Below are 20,557 nucleotides of genomic sequence, written 5' to 3' on the forward strand. Positions count from 1 at the left end.
GTGCATTTTCCTTTATTCAATCACCAAATGGGCAAAGCAGGCAACTGTCCTGAGGCTCCAGTTCTCAAGTGTTCCAAAATGCTTATTTCGGTCATCTGCTTTGTGCTAATTAAATAAAAAATGTGTTTGGGAATATGCACCAAAAAGTCAATTGACAAGACGGAGGCATTGAACATTGCTGCTGCTTCTGTAAGAGATCTTGAGGCCCTGGAACCTATAAACTCTAGTTTAAAGTTTTTATTATTTCACGTCTGTGCTTTCATGTTGTATATTTCCAAATGAACGGGTTTGAATAAATACCGCACAGCACATATAGGAGCAAAGAGGACTGTAGCATTGAATAACATTTCGTAGAGAGAATGTCAAGTGGGGCCCAGCTTTTTTTTTTTCATCCTACTGTCCCTCAATCCAGCCAAAGCCAACTTCCACTGATCAACATCTGTTTTAAACGGGAGATGTGTTCACTTTGCCATGCACACATTCTCCTTCTCAATCTGCTGTAGCAGCTCATTCAGCCCACGACCAACGTATGTGGTGTTTCCTTGATTTATAATCACATGTTTATAATTTGAAAAGCACGCTTATAATTGCATTTTGAATTGTAAGGAGTATTTTGACAGCAGTAGTCACTTACGTTTCCGACCGTCCTTGAATGCAGCACAGGCCTGAGCATTATGCACAGACTGTGCGCACAGAGCTGCAGTGAAGTAGACATCCAAGCAGTAAATACTCGTGCTCCTCTGGAAGCTTTGAGAGAAGGTTTTGTAAGCCTGAACTGAAACCTGAACTGGACCCAGACTCGACAGTGGATCTGTCATGACTGCAAGGATCCAGGGAGCGACGGGCCGGGACAAACCAGAGCCAAAGAGCCGAGCAACAGGTAATTAATAAAATACAAAGAGCAGGGATGCTGATGTGGTTATAGGTACATGAGACAGTTATACTGGCAGCTGCATATTATGTGTTACCTTAATTACCATAATTATGAGCTACGTTTAGTCAAGTACTGTATTTATGTACAACTTTTATACTTCTACAGTACATATCAGAGGCAAATGTTGTACTTTTTACTTCACTACATTTGTATGAGAGCTTTGCAGATTTTGATTTATTATGCAAAATATAAATCAATTAATAGATTTTCATATATTGTTATAGTAGTTTATAAAGTAGCTGAAATTAGCCCCAGCTTTACCAGCAACAACGTTGCTGATGTTTATATAAATGCATCACTAATTGTAACCCAGTAACATATTATATATTTAGCTGAAATTAGACTCATTATAAAAGCTCAATGGTGTCATCATTAATTGTGTAATCTGTTTCCTATGCACCTCAGTATGTTACCTCAGAGTAATGAATAGTTTCACATTAACATGTTTAGATGCTGTGCAGCCGAGTGAACGTGTTCATAATTAGCTTACAGAGGGTTGTACTGTTTTTATTTCAATTTGTAATTTCCTTATAGAAACGTAATAATCATAGGACTGTGTGTTAGAGGGTTGGATTTGGATTGACTCTCATATGACTTAAGAGCCTCTTTCAGCTTCACTATTGAGGAAATAGTGATTTGACCAGTATCATTAGTTACACTACTTTGCTCTAATAAGCTGGGTCGTAAACATTCATGACATTTAAAGTGAACCAGACGAAGACATAGGGTTTGGATCGCAGTTTTTTTAATTGAATTAAGTTAAATTAAATTAAATCAAACTAAATTAGGTTTGTCTTGTCGACCCTCGACATCAAAATAAAAATATGCAGGTAGGAAGCTGCCAAGTCTTGTTCATTGGACTTTATCTACCAAGCACTGTGCCATATAACGCGTGCCTCTCTCTCCTTTGTGGGTGGCAGAGATGATGGTGAGGGTCAGGAGAGCCCTGTGGCTGGTACTGGGCATGCTCAGTCTCTCCCTGCTGTTGGTGGTGCTGGGAGTCTACACAACGACTCGAACAGAGAGCCTGAATGTGACTGGCTACACCTCTGGAGTTATTGTAAGTTGCTAATTTGTCTCTCGATGATTCCCCGTCATGGTTTATTCAGTGAGATACACGAAGATGACAGATTGGGTTTGAACTTTGCAGCTACCAGTAAATGAGGTGGGAGTTTATAAGCATCCCAAAATATCCTGCAGCATGCGATCTACATTATGAAATTTCAGCTGCAATCCTTTAGTCTCGCAGCACCGGCCAAAATGTTTTGCTCGCTAGTTTTTGGACAGAAATGATATTTGGTGGGCTGTGAAATAAATGACTGACAGCTCTGTGCTTCAGTCAGACATCCACATGGCCTCTTCCTTCAATGGCTGACGTTCAAGTTTTCTTCCTTTTTTTGAAACTGGAAGAACATAATGGGAAGTGAATTATCCCAAATTGCATCCACCAGAATCATTTTCTGGATATGTCTTCGGGGATATTTGGGCCATGCTGTCACATCTTTCGACCACACTTTTCAACAGTATGTAACATAAAACGCAATGAATGTTTTTGAAATTGTACAACAAGAGCCATTCTTATAGCTGTTAAGTGCTAATATCTTGTTATTTCCTGGGAAGAGAACTAAATCAAAACAAAATGTCAACATCCTTATGAAAATTAACCACATTACAACACTTTGTGTGGTCACAAAATGATCTTCTTTGCAGCTCACCCTTGGATCATTCCTGGGACTTTTGGGACTCCTCCTGGAAGAAAACCGCAAACAGCTGGTATATTCTCACACCTACATCCTCTGTCATAACTCTTCTTTATGTTTTCCGTGTGCACACCCAGCCCCAACCTCCCAAAGTACTGTGTTTTGGTCAAGAGTATGTGTGTTAGCATGGTAACCATCAGTGCTGCTCTGCAAGTAGCAGACTTTTGAATGACATCAATGAGGAGGATGCAATGCTCTTTTTCATCTTCTCAGACTTTGTTCAACGGCCAGACTTTTGTGGGAGACAAAACTATTAATCCTGTTTGTCAGTTACATCCCACTCAACTTTACGAACTTAATTATTTTGTGGGGTTACTGGTTACAGCATAAAAGCTCCAATTACGACCACCACATTCTAAGATTGCCTCACTGAGTGAAAGCCAGATGCTTTTGATGTTTAGACTAATGTTAGGGGGCCATCCCTGAGTTCCCAGTGTCCTCATTGTAAGAGATCGGTAAGGGCTACTTTTGCAGTTAAAATTGCAAAAGAACGAAGGGAGATGGACGTTTCAAACGCAGCCTGAAAGGTAGAAATCCATTCAGCCACTGTGGAGATATCAATGTTTAAAGTCAAGAAAACTGTCAATGCAAATTTGAGGGCGAAGGTTTTAAGGAGTAAAACATCAGTAGGCTGAAGGTGGGTCATTTTTTTTGTTGACCCAGGGAAACATTCATTATAACTCCGGATCTGGGTCAGTCCGCTGCTGGCTGGTACATTTACAACGTTGCATACATTGCCTTTGTAAATGTATGAAGCTGCTGATCACTCTCACCTGCTCACCACTGACAGAATATAGTTTTGGTATTCTTTTAACAGCGGACATTTTACATAGTAAAACTATTTAAAGTGGTACTGTAACAAAAGTGCATATATAGCGGTAAACTAATGTATGGCTGTTAGGTAATTTGATTTGTTCAACAAAGAACCATTGTTGTTGCTCTAGTAAGGGCGTGTGCCTAAACTGTTCCCTCTCAATAAACTGTCCAGAAGTTAATTATCTCTTCCTTCACGTATCAGAAGTCATGTCAGGGTCAAATATTTATACATGTTGTGTATATCACACACCTTTTCCAGCTTATTTTGGCACTGATCCACTGTTCAAAATTACAGATTTCTACAAAGTGGACAAAACTAATTTCAAGTATAAAATACAAAATACTAGGGATGCATCGAGCAGAGTTTTTCAGTCCCAATACTGATAGCGCTTCCTGGGCTTTGGGTATAGGTCGACACTGAGTACTGATCCGATACCTGTGTTGAATTAATACATTGTGTGCCTCACTGTGTGGAAGGGACTGGGATCATTCTTTTATGTGTATGGAAACATCAGGCTTGACTTAAACATGTGTAACATAACAGCATCCAATACCAAACTGGCCTTTTCTCCTCGATACCCGATCCAACTAGTTGAGTCAGAATCGGACCGATATCCGATATCAGAATCCGTATCTGAGCATCGCCACAAAACACATGTTTGCATGAGTATTCACCCCGCTTATTAAGGACACACCTAAATCCTCACTGGTGTGGCCAATTCAAGGTTCAACTTTTGGTGAGTCAGTTTATATTATTCTGACAACACTTGCACATTTTCTGTTTCCAGTATATGAATAAGGAAACCATGAACACGTCCATGCCCATGTAACCTACTTTGTATGGGCACCGTGTCAAAAACTAGTTCTCAGATTGATTCGGTATGACTGTTCATGACCCGCAGAGCACAATCCCTGTTATGTATTTCTCTACTCCTTTCCTATATTTCTTTACTCCCCTGACCTTTCATCCATCACCATTATCAAGCCAGAAGCCGCTTCATACCAGAAACATTAAAAACAACAGATCATCCTGTTCAAAGGGGACATAATGGAATTTGTGGACAAGGCTTCTGTGGCTTCTTGGACAGGGCTGGTTGTTATTGGATCTGGTATCATGTTTTTATCCTGTTATATGATATGTCATTGTTATACAAATTTGAAATATCGGAGATGGCATGAAATCGATTCAGTGCAAAATAATGTTTGAAAATGAAATTTCTAATTTTTCGTACTCAGTTTATTCCATCGATTTTTATTTTTCCAGGAATAACATTATGGTTAGGAAGAGTCAGAGATTAAACAAAGAGGACTATCCTACTTCTGTTCTGATATCAGGCCCTCAGCAGCGTGTATCTCTAGGACTAAAGAAAATAAAACCAAACAAGGCAAATGAACTGAGAAAAAGGCTAAAGGACATGAGCACAGAGGAAGTAAAGACAATACAATGAATTAGATCAGATAAATAGGAATAAGAATAGTGTAAATAACAACGTATATCAAACATTCTCAGCAGCTTTCACAAATAGAAACGTTTTAATGCGATATTTAAAAGAAGCTGGAGACGCTGTGTGTCTGAGTTTAGAAGTGGTTGCCCAAATAGCAAAAGCCTGGTGACCCTTTGTCACAAACCGTGACCTGGGAGTAACCAGCAGGGCTCCATCACGGATTTTATTGGAGGAGAGGGCTCATATACCAGGTCAATAAATCAGAAATGTGTTCATGGGCCAGGCTGTTTGAGGCCTTAAGTCTAAGAACATTTTAAAATCTATTTGAAAACTAACAGGGAGCCAGTGTAGGGAGGCAAGCACAGGGGTGGTGGAAGGGTGAAGCATGAGCCAGGGAAGAGCCTGTTACATTTTGGATCGGATACGATTCACAAATATCTTTTCATTTTCGTTACCATTGTGAGACGGGATGTTTGTCCTTGGTGGAGGTTTGCGCTCTCCGACCGCCCTTCTTGTTCAAATACGTCTTTGTAGTTTTTAGAGGGGAGCACAAGCTTCAAACATAATACATTTTAAAGATCAAAGCTATATTCTCTTCAGTAAAACAGTTAATAAATGCTGCAAAAAAAGCTACCTTTTGAGCAAACTGCTTGAATCCAAATACCTTCACACCTTTATGTCTGTTGGAAAGAAATAATCAGCTATAATCTGCATTCTTGTCAAATTGTGCTCCAATTACCCTCAAATAAAACGAGTTATTCGTCTTTGTATGGAAAGTCTTTCATTTATGCTTTTTCTTTTGTCTTTGTTCCTCCTCCAGCTGACGGCTGCGATCGTATTCCTCAGTTTCGGGATCATCACCTCTTTTCTGTGCCTGGTCATCGATGGCGTCTGTATTGTCCTAACCATGGTGAGTTATGCACTTGCATGGGAATACCGTGACACCCGATAAGACTGAGTGATGACACCAAGCAGTAGAAGGCTATGAAGCAATAACAAACCACTCTGCTGGTTGACTGTGAGCCTCTTGGACCGCACTGTGCTGGCAATATTGACACGATTTTGTTCATGAAATGAGTTTGCTCAGCCTTTATAGCATGGGCCAGCTTTGTTTTTTTGTTTTTACACCACATGAAGTTGAGGTTGTGAAAGCCTGATGTGAGAAAACGTAACAGATTGGACCGAGAGGCACCATCAGTGTAGAAGTTTTGTGTGACGTTCAGTTGTCTTTGGCTGGGTACACGATGCAGTTACTGAATGTGATTGATGGTGCTGAAATAGACAGCGAGATGCCGCCCTAACAGAACATTTTACAGGCTAATAAAACAAAGCTGCATTCCTGTTTCCAACCTCTAAAGTAAATTGAGTTTGGATCTGCTCAATAAGAAAATAAGTTGCCTACTTTGTAGGAGACAGCTTCATATTTATATCACAAAGATAGGGTTCTATCTTGTCTTCTGACTCCCAGCGTTTTTCATAAAATGTCAAACTATTGAATTAGGTTTAGTTACATTTGGGAGACATTCTTTTTTTATGATATTTCGCCTTTAATTGACAGAGGACAGTGTAGAAGAGAGAGAGAGAGAGATTAGTCGTTGCTGCTTCCGTTTTCTGATTGGTGGATTCTTCTTGGATCAGTGTAAAGAAAAATAGTCGCACACTCGAAGTCACAATTCAAAACATATTTCATAATTGACCAACGTTTCGACACGATGGTCTTCTTCAGGGCAATGAGCGATCTTCTTGGATCAGCCCTCGACGCATATGCACAGTGACATCAGGTCAAGAAAACAATTCTCCGTTTTCATTTTCATTTTTACCAAACTGTTACGACAGTGTGATGGCACTACAATCACACAAAATATAACCTCATGACATGACCCTTGAAAGTACCAATGGTTCAGGAACTTGTTTTGTGTGCCAGCATGTAAGCGTACATGCAGTGTATCGTAGAAAAGAGACATTGATTTATTGAAGCTATAAATGGCATCAGTGCTTTCTGTTTGAAGAATGAGATGATATATAATGTTTAATTATCGCAATGTTGTGCCAACAGTATAAAGAAGAGTTATGAGTGCTTTAGGACTACATTTTCAAAGTTGCTGTAATTCATGTCACCGTGCTTTAATGTGTTGACGGTCGCTTCGTGAATCTTTCACTGAGTCTATTAACATTGTAGTAAATTATAATGTACAAGAGATGTTAGACCAGATACGGTTGGTATCTAATTTCTTTCCTTTTTACACCATACGGCACAGATGAAGATTTCAAGAAACGTTGGATTAAAATGTGTTTCAATCAGGAGAGACTTCGTTAGAATTCAACAATAATTTATTACACATGCATAAAATCTGAATAGTGCAAAGTCTTTGGCGAGTGGACTCCATCCTGAAGCAGGATAACAACAGAGGGGTAGTGGTGCTGAGCTCAGGTAAGGCAGACTCTGATCATGCAGCTCGTGAACTCGCATCGAACTGGCAGCGCTGATCAAAGCTTAGTCAAAAAGAAATGTCATTAGGAGCACAACTTATGTACTAATCTGAGGATAAAGTGTCAGTTTGAGCAAATATGAGAAAAGTTATCTTTATCAAAGGAACAGTGTTCAGCATTTAGGGGGATCTATTATCAGAAATGGAACACATCCTAGACACTGGACCTTTAAAGTTACCAACTGTAGCTTTAATCAATGCAAAAACGGCATATTTCCACCTGTGTTGTGTTTCATTTCACAGTACAATAGATGAGAAAGGTTTTCCTCAACTTCAGATTGAAACACCTTGCACAACAGGGACAGTGATGGAAGTCAAGTCCACGACTTTATCGTTCAAAGTCTGATATGTTGTGTTTCATAAAACATTTCAAAATGTTGCCAATAAACCAAAACCAAAAAGCCACCCAGGAGTTCTGGGCATTTTACTAGAGAAAACACTTTCCGTTAAAATAATTAATTATTTTACCAATTTAAAAGAGCCATAAACTAAATTTTGTTCAAAGTGGGCCGAGTGAGTTTTGGAAATCGATCACAGACTCTAAAACTCAACACAGTTTCAATTCTAATGTGTTTTCACGGACAACTGGTTTCTCTCGCATGAGATTGTTTTTAAAATATCTTGTTTTTATCCTCAATAAAGATGGATTGGTGTTGATTTGACCTCCTGTGGGTTATATTTCTTCAAATATTAACTTTTGCCAGGACATGCGTCCGCTGAAAGCACAGAGATGCCAGTACTACAGCAGCGGCGGCAGCTACATCTACGAGAACTTCTACACCTCTGTGAGTAAAGATGTGCTGTCCTGGAACAGTCAATAGCATTTCCATTGAGTGTTGTCTCATCCAAAGATGCCCTGCCTTTCCTCTATAGATCGGCATTGACTAAATATCTTATTTAGAGGGTATGATTTAAATTTAGTTTCACATGTATTCTCATTATTATCTACCCAAGATCTTCGTCATGTCAAGGTTTTGGCTTATATTCTATTCAGTTGTACTACCTTGTCATTTGCAAGTGCCTTCAGTGTTAATTGTAAAAAGAAATGTTAATATGTCTCCAAGGAAAGGTTTGCCGAGGCTTGTCTGCTTGTCTGTATTTGCAGGTAAACAGTGACACATTTTGAACTTGCGTACCTTTTTCAGGTGTCGTGTTGGAGTCTAAAGGAGTCTTGTAGCATGACAGTAAGAAGTGGGACCTGCTACTGCTGCGACCTGTACGACTGCGCCAAGTGAGACAATATTACAACGATTAATGTTCCCGCCCAACAAATTAAAAATCATTAGTACTAAACGGAGCTGTTGTTTTGTTCTGCAGCGGAGGCTACCTCAGCAACTACTACGAGTTTGTTGGAGTGCAAAGCTGTGAGGAAGTTTTCACTCTCTACATTTTAATTTGGACCCTCGCCGGATTGAACCTCGTGGCCTTCTTCATCGGCATCCTCACTACAGCGGTGCTGGGCAGCATCAAAGACCTGGTAAGACACACAGACTCAGACACACATATATAAAGGTCCTATATTGTGTGGACGTGCTACATACAGGAAATAACTCCCACTCAGAGACTCTAAGGCAAAGGGGATTTTATCTGCATTAAAAGTATTTTTGTATTTCTTTTACAAATAAAACAATATTAACACTAATTTAAAAATTGCATGATTTTTAAGTTTCACAAACTTTGGTTCAACTTTAACGCTTTGCACAAACAAACTTGAGCAGAAGCTTCGAACAGAATCTGTTTCAGTCGTATGTGATCGTGTTGTGTTGATTTTCACTTTGCAGTTTAGCCTGAACGCAGCTTTATGCTGAGGTCACACCAGAATCCGTGAGGGCTTATTTCCTCGATGCAGCATCCTTCCTGTTCTGCAACGTTGTTGTCTTTCACCTCACACATTTACAAGCAAGAAAAGCCAACAATTAATACTTCCTGAATGAGAACTCACAGATCAACTGTCAGTCAGATTGAACTCTGCACTCTGTGTGAACCGAGGATTAGATTTAGAAGTGACAGCCAAATGGCAAATGGATCATATGCACAAACTCTGCCATGGCAGCGAAGATCGATACCATCCAACCACAACTTAAATGACGAGCTGATGAAATGGGTTCTTGAGAGGCCTGGAGTTCAGATTTCAGAGGTGGAGACACAGCAATAAGAGCTTTTACTTTAAGTATTCAGGTTTACAGCATATCCCTCAACTTTATTTATCTGTATAAATAATAATTGCTTCATCCTAATCTGACTGCATATTTTAGCGTAGTGAGCCATTCAGTAGATCGTAGATAGTAAACCACATATTTGGTAGCAGAGGGTTCCAGGCTACTTTACTGTGTATTTAGTATCAGCTAAGAGCTTAGCTTGAATGTTATTACTTAGATAACAGATGGAGAAAAGAGGTGAAACAGAGGAAACGGAGCTTTCCACTCCATGAGATATGTGGTGTTTAATTTCAAATGATCAATTAATTAAGACAGTTTTGAGGCAATTACTCTAAAAATGTAATCTGGTAATACCTACATATTGAAAGGGTCACTGTCTCTGTTTACTGCTTCTTCCAAATAAAATGTAAACCAGTCTGGGTGTCTTATTGGTCAATTGTTATTGGACTGCTGAGCTGAAATAACAGAAATTCTGTTTGCGTATTTTCCTTGTTTCCAAATCATTGGCCGGGAAAGGCATTTTGCGCATATAATTGTGCTGATAAGACACACGTGCATCCTTGAAAATCCTCGACATTGAATAACATCCTACGTTGTGATTCGAGGAGGTAGCGTGCTTAATAATCTGCCTTTGACGGATCCTTCCTTGGCTTTGAGAAACAACCCCAGTCAATACATTTTCCTGTGATGTGTAAGGCTTAATATCAGAGTGAAGATCTGCAGATTCGACAAATTGATCGCTTGTTACATACCTATGAGATGATTATGTTTTATTACATTAATAATATTTACAGATTGCAGATGTTTTATATGCTTTCCCCTCCCTATCTGTGTACAATATATTATATCAAAGACAGGGAAACTACAATTTATAGATTTTCAGCATTGGATTTAACAGACAAACCACCTATGTAGAGATTAGAACCCTGAGGGACAAATGTATCAAAAGGTTTTGAAGGGAAGAATGTGTGTTGTATCCCTATGAGCCAAAAAGACTGCTTGTCACTCACTGTGTGCACCAGCGAGTGACAAGTGCACCTAATAGTATGTTCAAATGTCACTAGGACCTTTTCACTACATGTTGCTTTGTTTGTATGTTGTTTCTTTGTTACTATCACTACTATGGAGGCTATATGCTATACGATAGGACGAAGCATCACTATACAGGAACAATAGAGATTTGTTCAGATTGGCCTGATGGTCATTTTTGGGTGCAGACTCTGCATGATCTTGGCCAAAACAATGATGTCATCAGATACTGCTCCTAGCTCTGAATGATCTTTATCATTTAATCTGTAATGGCTGTTTGATTTTATTTTATTGTACAACAGAGCACATTGCAGCCTACTTGTAATAACATTGTGTGTGTGTGTGTGCGTGTGTGTGTGTGTGTGTGTGTGTGTGTGTGTGTGTGTGTGTGTGTGTGTGTGTGTGTCAGAGGAGTTGCAGCCCTGTGATCGATCCCTCTGAGAACGCAGCATCTTCTCCGACAGCTCCTCTGCTTACAGGCGCCAACACACACAGAGTTCACCAGCTCCACCCGGTCAGTGTGCGGTCAACACACACACACAAACACACACCAGCAAATGATATTATGACAAACACGTGCATGTGTGTGGTCTAGTTTGTCTCCACTTTAGATCTCTATGTCTTCACAAATCTAGCTGTCTTACAGTCGCAAATGACCCAAACCTCCTCATCTCCATCCGACATCCATCCACGTCAAAACGTGTGGAGTTTTCTGACCACTATAGTTGTGCTGTATTCTACAATTTGGATACGCAGATTCATGTGTTTGCCTGCAAGACGAACACTCGACATTAACGATTAATGTGCCAGCAAAGCCAGGAGGAGAGAGGAGGAGGAGAAGAAGAATAATATCTGATGCAAACAATGCAGGCTTCAAAACTTTAAAGTTAGAATTCTCGACATTGTTCATAAAATCTAACCCTATATGTTATGGAGGACTTTTTAAAACAATGATCAGAACCATAGTTTATTTTATTAACTTTCTTTATAGGAGGTTTTTCTTCATTGTGCTGCCTTTCCCACGCTGGGAAGTCGTAAGCACAAAAAACAAACCCAACTGTTAGTCGTGGTCACTTGGTGAGGTCCAAAGAAAATGGCTGTTATGGTGACCACACATTTCAGTGGGGCCGTAAAGAGAACTCTGTTTTGGTCTACCATCCACATTAAGCCGGTGTTTTCCTTTAGTCTGTCTCTTGTTGATGCTCATCGTGTAGCAAATCCCCAATTCCTCTTAGCAGCAAGGCAACAGAGATAGTTGTTTGTTTTTTGATTTAGCTAAAGTAGTTTTGTTGCCTAAACTTTGCAGTAGTTTTTAACATTTTTTTGTTTTGTTTTGTGAGATAACCACTTATTTGAACTGATTTAAAACTACGACCGTTCGGTTTACAAGAAGAAATGAAGAAAGTTTCATTTGAAACATAATTGAGAGTGCAGTGTAGTTGTTTGAGAGCCTAATTTTGAAGGAGACAGGGTTTCCACTGCTTCTTTGGTTGTTACTGAAAAACCTGAGTGAGTCCGAGACTCGCCGTAAGCTTGCCCGCTGCAATGGTTGCAATGGCAACAGTACACATACAAATGGCCGCCGCTCTACTATTTTGTTTAGGTGAGACACAATGAATGGAAGTTAAAACTTTTGTTTGCCTTTCCAGTAATTCGGGGGGGATATCAGCATTTTTCCACAAAATGAAATTGTGTAAAAAGAACGTTGGGCTGTAAAAAGCTTGTGAAGTTGTTGAGTCAGGAGTTTCTTTAATTACAGGCAAATTATAAGAAATAGATCAATTCATCTATTCATGTTTGATCAGTGGCAAACACAAGGACTATGTTTTAACTTTGCTTTTTGTCGGAGAAATCACTAGTTACAGTTGTGAATTATCGCAAATTGCAGTTTTTAGTTAACGCAAAGACGTCTGACTTGAGGTCTGTGCTCAACGTCTTTCTTTGTTTCTTTTGTCCTTTCCTGCTCATCCAGGGAGCCACGATGTATTTCCCTCCAGCAGAAGGGACAGCTGCCTCGCAGAGTTTCCCTTCATCGTCGACTCCTCGCACCGAGTCCAACCCTCCTCCCTTTGCCCCCCTGACCAGCCTGTCGCCTTACAGCGTCCACGGCAACTCTGTATGAGCATCACCAAACATGACCATAACATGAATGCGGAAAGGGATAAACAGATGTTTTGTTGTCCTGGTTGATGTTGTTGTGAGGACTGGAGGAACAGTAAAAGAAACATCTGTTGGTCTGAATACTACGCAGAAATGCAGATTTTGTTTTCCACAAGTCCAAAGACGGATGTTTCATTTTTTTTGCAAATATTATAACATATCTTAATGCATTTTGCTCAAAAACATAAATATCTTAAGTAGTTTAATGTGTGTACATGAAATGTTACATAATATAAATGTGTCGACTGCATGTGCATAAGAGGTTGTACATGCTATAACTCAAACTTTAACTATTGCAAAAATCAGTTAAACCATTCACAAGAGTGTAAACCTCGTGACCATATATGAAATGTATCATTTAAAGTATCAATAGTGGCTGACTGTGCCACTAAACTGAAATGAGGCAAGTGTAACTAAAGTTGGATCTTTGTGACACACAAAACGTTTTTTTTTTACAGGTGAAATTGATTAAATAAATGAATTAAAAGAACAGATTGGTCTTGGTTCTTTAAGTCATCATATGTGGTACTGTAGATATAACGAAAGTAGGTGAATAAAGAGCTTGTTGACATTTTATTCAGAGAATTATTAGTTTTGATCACGAACATGAAATTTACAGCCACACATGGATTCAGCTGCCTGTCCGGTTTCCTAAATTTGTTGACAATCAAAGAACCGTTAACGACAAAATCATCAACTTCACCAAAGTCCCAACAAAATCAATTTTTGAATGACTTTCATTATATACACCTGGGATTTAATGTTTGGTTGACTTCAACTCAAAGTGATGTTAACAGCATCACATTTAGGCAAGTTTATTTATTGAGCACATTTCACCAACGAGGCAATTCAAAGCACTTTACATGAAACATCAAAAGCTTTGAGATGAAGTGCAAAGGAGACACATTATAAAAGGACTTTCAAATACAATTATTAAAATAAAAACAAGCCAAAATAGAATAATATGGGTATGAAATACAAGAATACAAAAACTGAGTTGCAGCGGACCTGCAGTTTTCTGGCAGTTTGTTAATTGAATTGGCTCTGTTGTTAATTTGTTTGTTTATATATTTTATAGTAAATTTTCATATTTTCTATGTTTATTGTCACGCAGCGATCACCAAGCGTAACGTAACGTACTTGTCAATAAACCGTTTCTGATTTGGAAAATTGTGCACGAGCCAGGCGGTAGCTCACGTTTCACTACATTTGGATGCAGTGTTGTGTTGTGCGCCATCTCTCTAAATCATACAAACCAATATTATACACCAGAACATCTTCATACAACTCTGGAGAGAACATTTTGGATTGATTGCACTGCTAATAATGTGACAATATATCAACACCTGTTTGTTTGATGTGTTTTCTGCGGCCCAGTTTGCTTCACGTTTATGTGGAAAAGCACATGAGGCACAAAACAGTACATGGCAAAGCCTGAGGAATCGGAGGTAGGTCTGGCAGCAAGATGTCGGGGAAAACAAGGACTGACAGGGAGCCAGCTCTGTGGGGGTTACAGGGTACTTTTCCTCTGTATAAAATGCCGAGGTCTTGACTTCCAGTCAAAGATGATGAGCAATTTAGGCAAATAGTCGTAAATGTATGGCGCTGCGTTTGCCAGAAGTAAACAGATAGACCCATAAACATCCAAGCTGAGGTAAAGTCCTAGGCCATGACAGCTGGTCGCTCTGTGAGACTTTATTTTGGGCCCAGCGGTGCTTTGAGCTAGTGTGGGTTAACTGCCACGACCTGTTATTTATGACGAATGTTTACCAAAACTAAAAGAAAAAGGAAAATAAGAGGAACAGACAATACAAGCCAACCACCCGCTGGGAGAATTTTACCAGTGAAAAAGATATCATAAACCAAAACCCACGCTTCAAATAAAAACAACACCGCAGCACTAGAGAAAAATGAGAGGCAGAATTAAAAACCACGAGCCTCCATAATAATCTGTGGTTGGGGCGATGGCAGTAGCTCTATCGTGAATTTCCCCAAGAAGCACTAATAAATAATAAAAATAATAATAAAGTGTTTCCTTTTCCGCTTGACTAATGCCTCTGCATGGTCCTTCAGAATCCCCTTCAGTACCGTCAGTGATTTAAATCTGAATCTGTGGTTTGATATTTGGCCTCTCTCTTTCGTGTGCATGCAAAGAAAACCACCAAGAGGCAAAGGGAACTGTGCTGTGCAGTAAAATGTAAACCGTTTTGAACCCAGTCGATACCAAACTAAGTTATATCAGTGAAATCTACGCAGTAATTGGCAACAATCTGCACATTTTAAGTGTAATGATCCCAGAGTGGAATCAAACTAAGGAGCAGAGCCAGAGAACCACTAGACCACAAGATCTAAAGTCTATTACATCTGACATTAAGGTTTGTAGCAGTCACTCGTTCATTGGTATTCGAACGCCCCTGAGTTGATTGGAGGGTTATTCAGATCACCTGCTGTGCACTGTGCGAGGATTAGCTCCTAATTAACAATTGAGAGCAGCTTGGTGCGTTTCCCCTCTTGGCCAATCAGGTGTGACGACGCCCTCTCTTCAGGGTTTAAGAGAGGTGGGAACTGAACTCTCAGGATATTCTGATCCTTCAGTCATTTAATACAGACCTCATTTCAGTGGATAGTGACAGCCAGGAACTCTGGTCTTTAGGCCTGTTAGAGACTTCTCTGCTGTCTGAACTTTTCTGATTGAGGATGATTTGAAGCATTCTGAAACCAAACTGGTGTGAATATAACACCTTTCCTCTCGGTTACCTGCATCAGGGCACACCGTAGTGCTGTTAGTGCAAGAGTCTATGTTTGACTAACAATAACCTGGAGGCTTTACTTTTCTTTTCTTGGTTTATTTTCATTAAAAAAAACCTTCATGAACTCTGGGTAATCAGTACCGCCACATACTTTACACAAAAGACAGTTGGCCACATTCATCTCATCTCAACTGACATTCAGCAACGAATAAAGGAGGACACGGAGCTCAGCTTCAAATTTCAACAGAGAAAACCCAGAGGGAGTCAAAGCAGTGCTGAGACTCTGCGGACTGACACAGACGAGATGATGATCTCAAGGCAGCAACAGCAGGGCTCCACTGAGGTTCACATCTCTATTTGTATTTCATGGGACACACAAAATCCTACCTTCGTTGTTTTTGGGTAGAGGCAGAAGATCCACTGGTAGGTGTCTCAAAACCTGCCCACATAAAATCTCAACTCTCTTGAGATTCCCTTCTACAGGAAGGAGGGAAAGTATAGGTTTGATTTGTTGACCCATTTAAGTCAAGTAGCTACAGGGGACAGGAAGTTCATGAACAAGCAGTAGAAGCACATGCATCGGTACACAGTAAGCACTGCATGTTTCAGGGCTTCATTAATCTTGTACTGTGCATTTCTGAGCGTCTGTTTTCCTTCGCAGACAGCGCTTTGTACTCTTGTAACATGATGACATCTCATGCTGTGGTATCAGACTACGTTTGCAATATTTTCCTGTCATAGAGTCTTTCATAACTGTGTTCCCTGGCTAGCTGTTTATCCCTGTTTCCAGTCTTTATGCTAGCACAGCTGCTAATTGCAGCCTAGCTTCATACAGACGTGGAAAGTGGTGTCAGTCTGCGCATTCAACTCTTGTTAAGAAAGTGAATAAGCATATTTTCCGAAATGTTCCTTTTAGACAGGAGGCAGGAAATGCCACAGGAAGAAAGAGGCTCCATGTAATAATATTATAGTTGGGTTGGACCTCAACCGGGAGTCTCCCTGAAGGAAAGACTCAGTTTATGAGGACGGTTTATTTGTGCGGCACCTTTTTAAATAGAGAAGAGACTGAAAGTCATCGCATTAGGCATGAAAATGTATTAAAACAACGTTTCAGAGAGTACGAGGAGGAAAACGAAATACATTTTAAATGGGATTAAATTAAATGCAAATAGACAAATTAAGGTGAGGTGTGGATATTGGAGCCCGTCCAACCACAACACTTCAATTCACAGATGTCAAACAAGCTGTAGGGAGCCCACTTAAGCCCTCACATACTGTGCTGAGGTTTTATCTCCATCTCCAACACCAACAAACCTCACTCTCTGTCCTGTTGAGTTACTCCTTTTCAAAACCTCTGTCAATCACTTTGAGACATAAAAAAAAACACGACTGGTTATGTATTTTAAGGTCATGTGAACTCAGTAAATCAAAAAAACACCAACATCAGAAACCCATTTGTGTTAAAGGAGACAAGTGTAGACAAAACAAGCTCTATTTCTGGAATATGTTGTGTGCTTTTCAGCCTTACGGCAGATGTCTCTACATATTTGTCTGAGCTTCTTTTCAGCTTTAAATCGTTAAACAAGACTTAAAGAGTCTGCAGTAGAGTGAGCAGATCAACTAACGAAATGCGGGACGAAGAGTGTGTTTGTGTGGGACAACGTTAACCTGGAAAAGGCACTTTCAAAAAAATAGAGAGCAGACGATTGGATGAACCATCCGGTAATCGAACTCTTATCGAAGCAAATCTGCAGAACGGCAAAAACATCTTTTCCATGCAGAGAAGCATTCAGTGCCGTTCTTTGCTCTTCTTCCAACGAAGAGACACTCTCCAGTTCTGATGTAACCGATGCTATCGCATCACCTACGCTCACCTCTTCAGGGGCCGTCGACGTTCAGTCACCTTTCTGTGTTGTGTCACACACACCTCAGCCAAAACCATAGCTGGCAGTTGCTCCTCACAGGACCCTGATTGGTCTCTGGTCTGGTTCACCGGACACAAACGCTTTCCTCCAAGCCTGACAAGATGGATTTTAGTGTGATATGTGATCCTAACCTTGCGTGATCTCTTGACATCGTGAGAATCTAGCTGCTGTGTGAGGCATAGGACAACGTGGGACACGTTACCAATGCTGAGAGGTGTAGTTTACATTTTTTTGATATAATGTCCATCTAATTTATGACATAAACATTATTACTCTATGTGGCACGTTTGTCTGATACTGAAATATAACTCTTGCTAATTTGCCAAGTGCTTTTCACCGGCTGTACCCAGTTGCTATACTTTGTTAAAGCTGCATTTCCTATTATTTGAGGTATTTTCCATCATATTCCATCTAAATCTGCACACTTTGTGGTGTATTCGCAATTTTCCCCGTTGGGCGTAGTGTAGAAAAGACAGTGACGGGTTGAACTGCACTCTACCCACATGTTGACAGTTTGATTTGGCATCAGGAACAGTCCTGTGATGACAGCCTTCCCTGTTTTCTTCACAGCCATTGGATAAAGGCCAGATTTGAGAAAAGCATCCGTCCAGCAGTGGTTTGACTCTTGAAAACTATAGAATCAATTAAAAGCGGGACATCATCTCAATTAGGGAGACTCTGTGTTTGAGGTCAGGACCTGTCTTTATCACGGTAATAGTCCAAACTCTGACTTGCCAAGAACAACTGGCTGATAAGAACTTAGAACTTGTCTTCGATATTCGAAGATGCTATTCCTGTAGAATGTGATGCACGTGACCCGAGTCATGAGGGCATGGTTTGTGTATTAAGATCCAATGGCATCTTCGCAGATACATGGAGAGAAGGAAAATATTTGTAATCTGGGATCAAATACTTAAAAGCAGGAACTTCAGAACTGATGGGAGCATAACACTGTGATTACATTTCTGTAATTCACTGCTGTTCGATCAAGAAGTTTTGAATATTGTTTTTGATCTTAGAACAAATGATACTGTGGGATTTAGGGTCTGATGTAGGAGCTAAACACACAACCACCCTCCTCTGTCCAGGTACTCACACACACACACACGCACACACAATCTATGTATGCCTGCATAGAAAGGAACGATACAAGGACGACACAGATTTTAAACGTGCTGTGGAAGACATTCACAAAATCATGGACCAGCACAAATGTTCAGTCTGAGCACAAACACACATAACATGGGTCCATTGTTAGCTATTTTCTTGAGTTCATTATTGTGCCTTTTTCTTTTCTTTATAACCTCATTATCACTTAAGGCTTTGGCAATATTATCTCTGCAACACTCGTGCCAATAAAGCTTATTGAGTTGAATTGACAGCCTTCACGCTGTAGTGTATTAGGTGTTTCTGATGAGCACACTTGAAAGCTTAAGTTTTATTATGATTTATTTTGAAAACGGGGCCTCTGAACATCTCTGATCTGCAAAATATCAGAGGTGTTAGATGATCTTTTACAATCATGTCACCGTATGGCACACACATGGTTCATACGACCTGATTCTGTTGGAAGCAGCTGTGCTCAATTATAACCCTTAACATTTCTACTTTTCTAATGATATATTCTGGGTTTAAAATGTTAAAGTAAAGTACATAAATATATTGACCAAACACAACACACAAGTACTTACTACTCACTGATAAAATGATTTATTTCTCACACCATTGTACATCAGTGCACTTCTAAAGGTTGCATTTTGCACTGAAAATCAGAACAGAACATATAATACAAGATAAATACAGAAAAAATGTTTGTTACCAGATAAATAGTTCTGCATGCAAACAACACTATTATCGGGAGTCTTTGGCGTCTTCATTTGTAGCATGCTGTTTATATAGACTATGCACACGTAACAGTATAAGGCACAATAACTTTAAGTGAAGATGACATGAACATAGTTACAGTATATCGCATTTACAGTCCTCTAAATCTCTCTCCAGAATTGGCCTCCATTGTTGTCAACACCAAAGAACAAACCTGCATCCAAGCTCTGATTTCTAAGTGATGTAATCTGTGACATTTGCTGTCCCAGGTGCATTCTGGGTGTAGGTGATTGAAAATTGAGTGCAGTATTTCAATGGCAGCATTAAGCGAACCACACACAAAGGCTTTTAGTTTGAAATGGTCTGACATGCCTATTTACAAAAGGAATTTCAAAGTTAGTGTAAAGCAGACAATGTGCTTTTATTGCTACTGTTCAAGCACAAATTGGTTTTGTCAATGTTTTAGTACATGTAGACGTTTTGAAGTTCCTTTCTGTAGTTTTTAATTTCTGTTATTTTACGTACAAGTTGTACGACATCAGGGACCATGTCATCACTTGTTTTGTCTTCTAGATCCAATAAATAAAATCAATCAACCTGCACTAGAGCCAACACTGGGAACAAAGACATTGACAAGCTTTTTCCCTCCAACCACTACTGCTTACAGCAATTATAGTTCAAAGTATTAAGTATAATTAGTTCCACACAAAGCTTCAAGATTACGGGCCAATATTTTCATAGCTGGTTATTGAATTTCCATGAAACCTGGAAAATGTTGCTTATATTCCTGTACATTGAGATTCAGCGTGCGCAGATATTTTTTTTGCTTTGAAGTGCAGCAGGTTCATTTCAAAGCAGTTGCTGAAGAAAAGTCATTTCTACAGCTTTGAATGACTCATTTTCAAAACAGATGATTGTAAATCTGAATGTGTTTATGTTGGAGGAATTCAGAGAAAGCGGGAATGAAAGGGGTTAATGAAGTCACTGCCCGCTGCATTATGACTGACCAAATGTTACGGATTGGTTTTTTTAAACTTGAATAACGAGGCGATCAGCTTTCCTTCATTACTAGATATGAGATCATTTTTAGCATTCCTCCACAGAAACTAACTTCACTGTCCTGCAGCAGAGAATCCATCACAACAAAGCTTCATAAAGCGGCTCATGAAATATAGAAATTGTGGAGTTTAAAATTGAAGAAGCATTGGCAAAGTGTTGCTGTAAATAGTTTCAAATGGACACAGAAAAAGACCACGTATGTAAAAT

At 39.7% G+C, this 20,557-nt stretch overlaps 1 protein-coding gene across 1 annotated transcript; it reads left to right on the forward strand.

Moving 5' to 3' along the window:
- Positions 1-730: 730 nt before the first annotated feature.
- On the forward strand, positions 731-13,278 carry LOC306700781 (transmembrane protein 255B). Its single transcript, XM_079165893.1, has 9 exons — positions 731-880; positions 1,855-1,994; positions 2,645-2,707; positions 5,776-5,865; positions 8,149-8,229; positions 8,590-8,675; positions 8,762-8,921; positions 11,042-11,146; positions 12,605-13,278. Exons 1-9 carry the CDS (start codon positions 817-819, stop codon positions 12,752-12,754), a joined length of 939 nt encoding a protein of 312 aa, XP_079022019.1. The 5' UTR covers positions 731-816; the 3' UTR covers positions 12,755-13,278.
- The last annotated feature ends 7,279 nt before the right edge of the window (positions 13,279-20,557 follow it).

This window comes from Pholis gunnellus (genome assembly GCF_910591455.1).
Source record: "Pholis gunnellus genome assembly, chromosome: 9".
NCBI classification, from domain to species: Eukaryota; Metazoa; Chordata; class Actinopteri; order Perciformes; family Pholidae; genus Pholis; species Pholis gunnellus.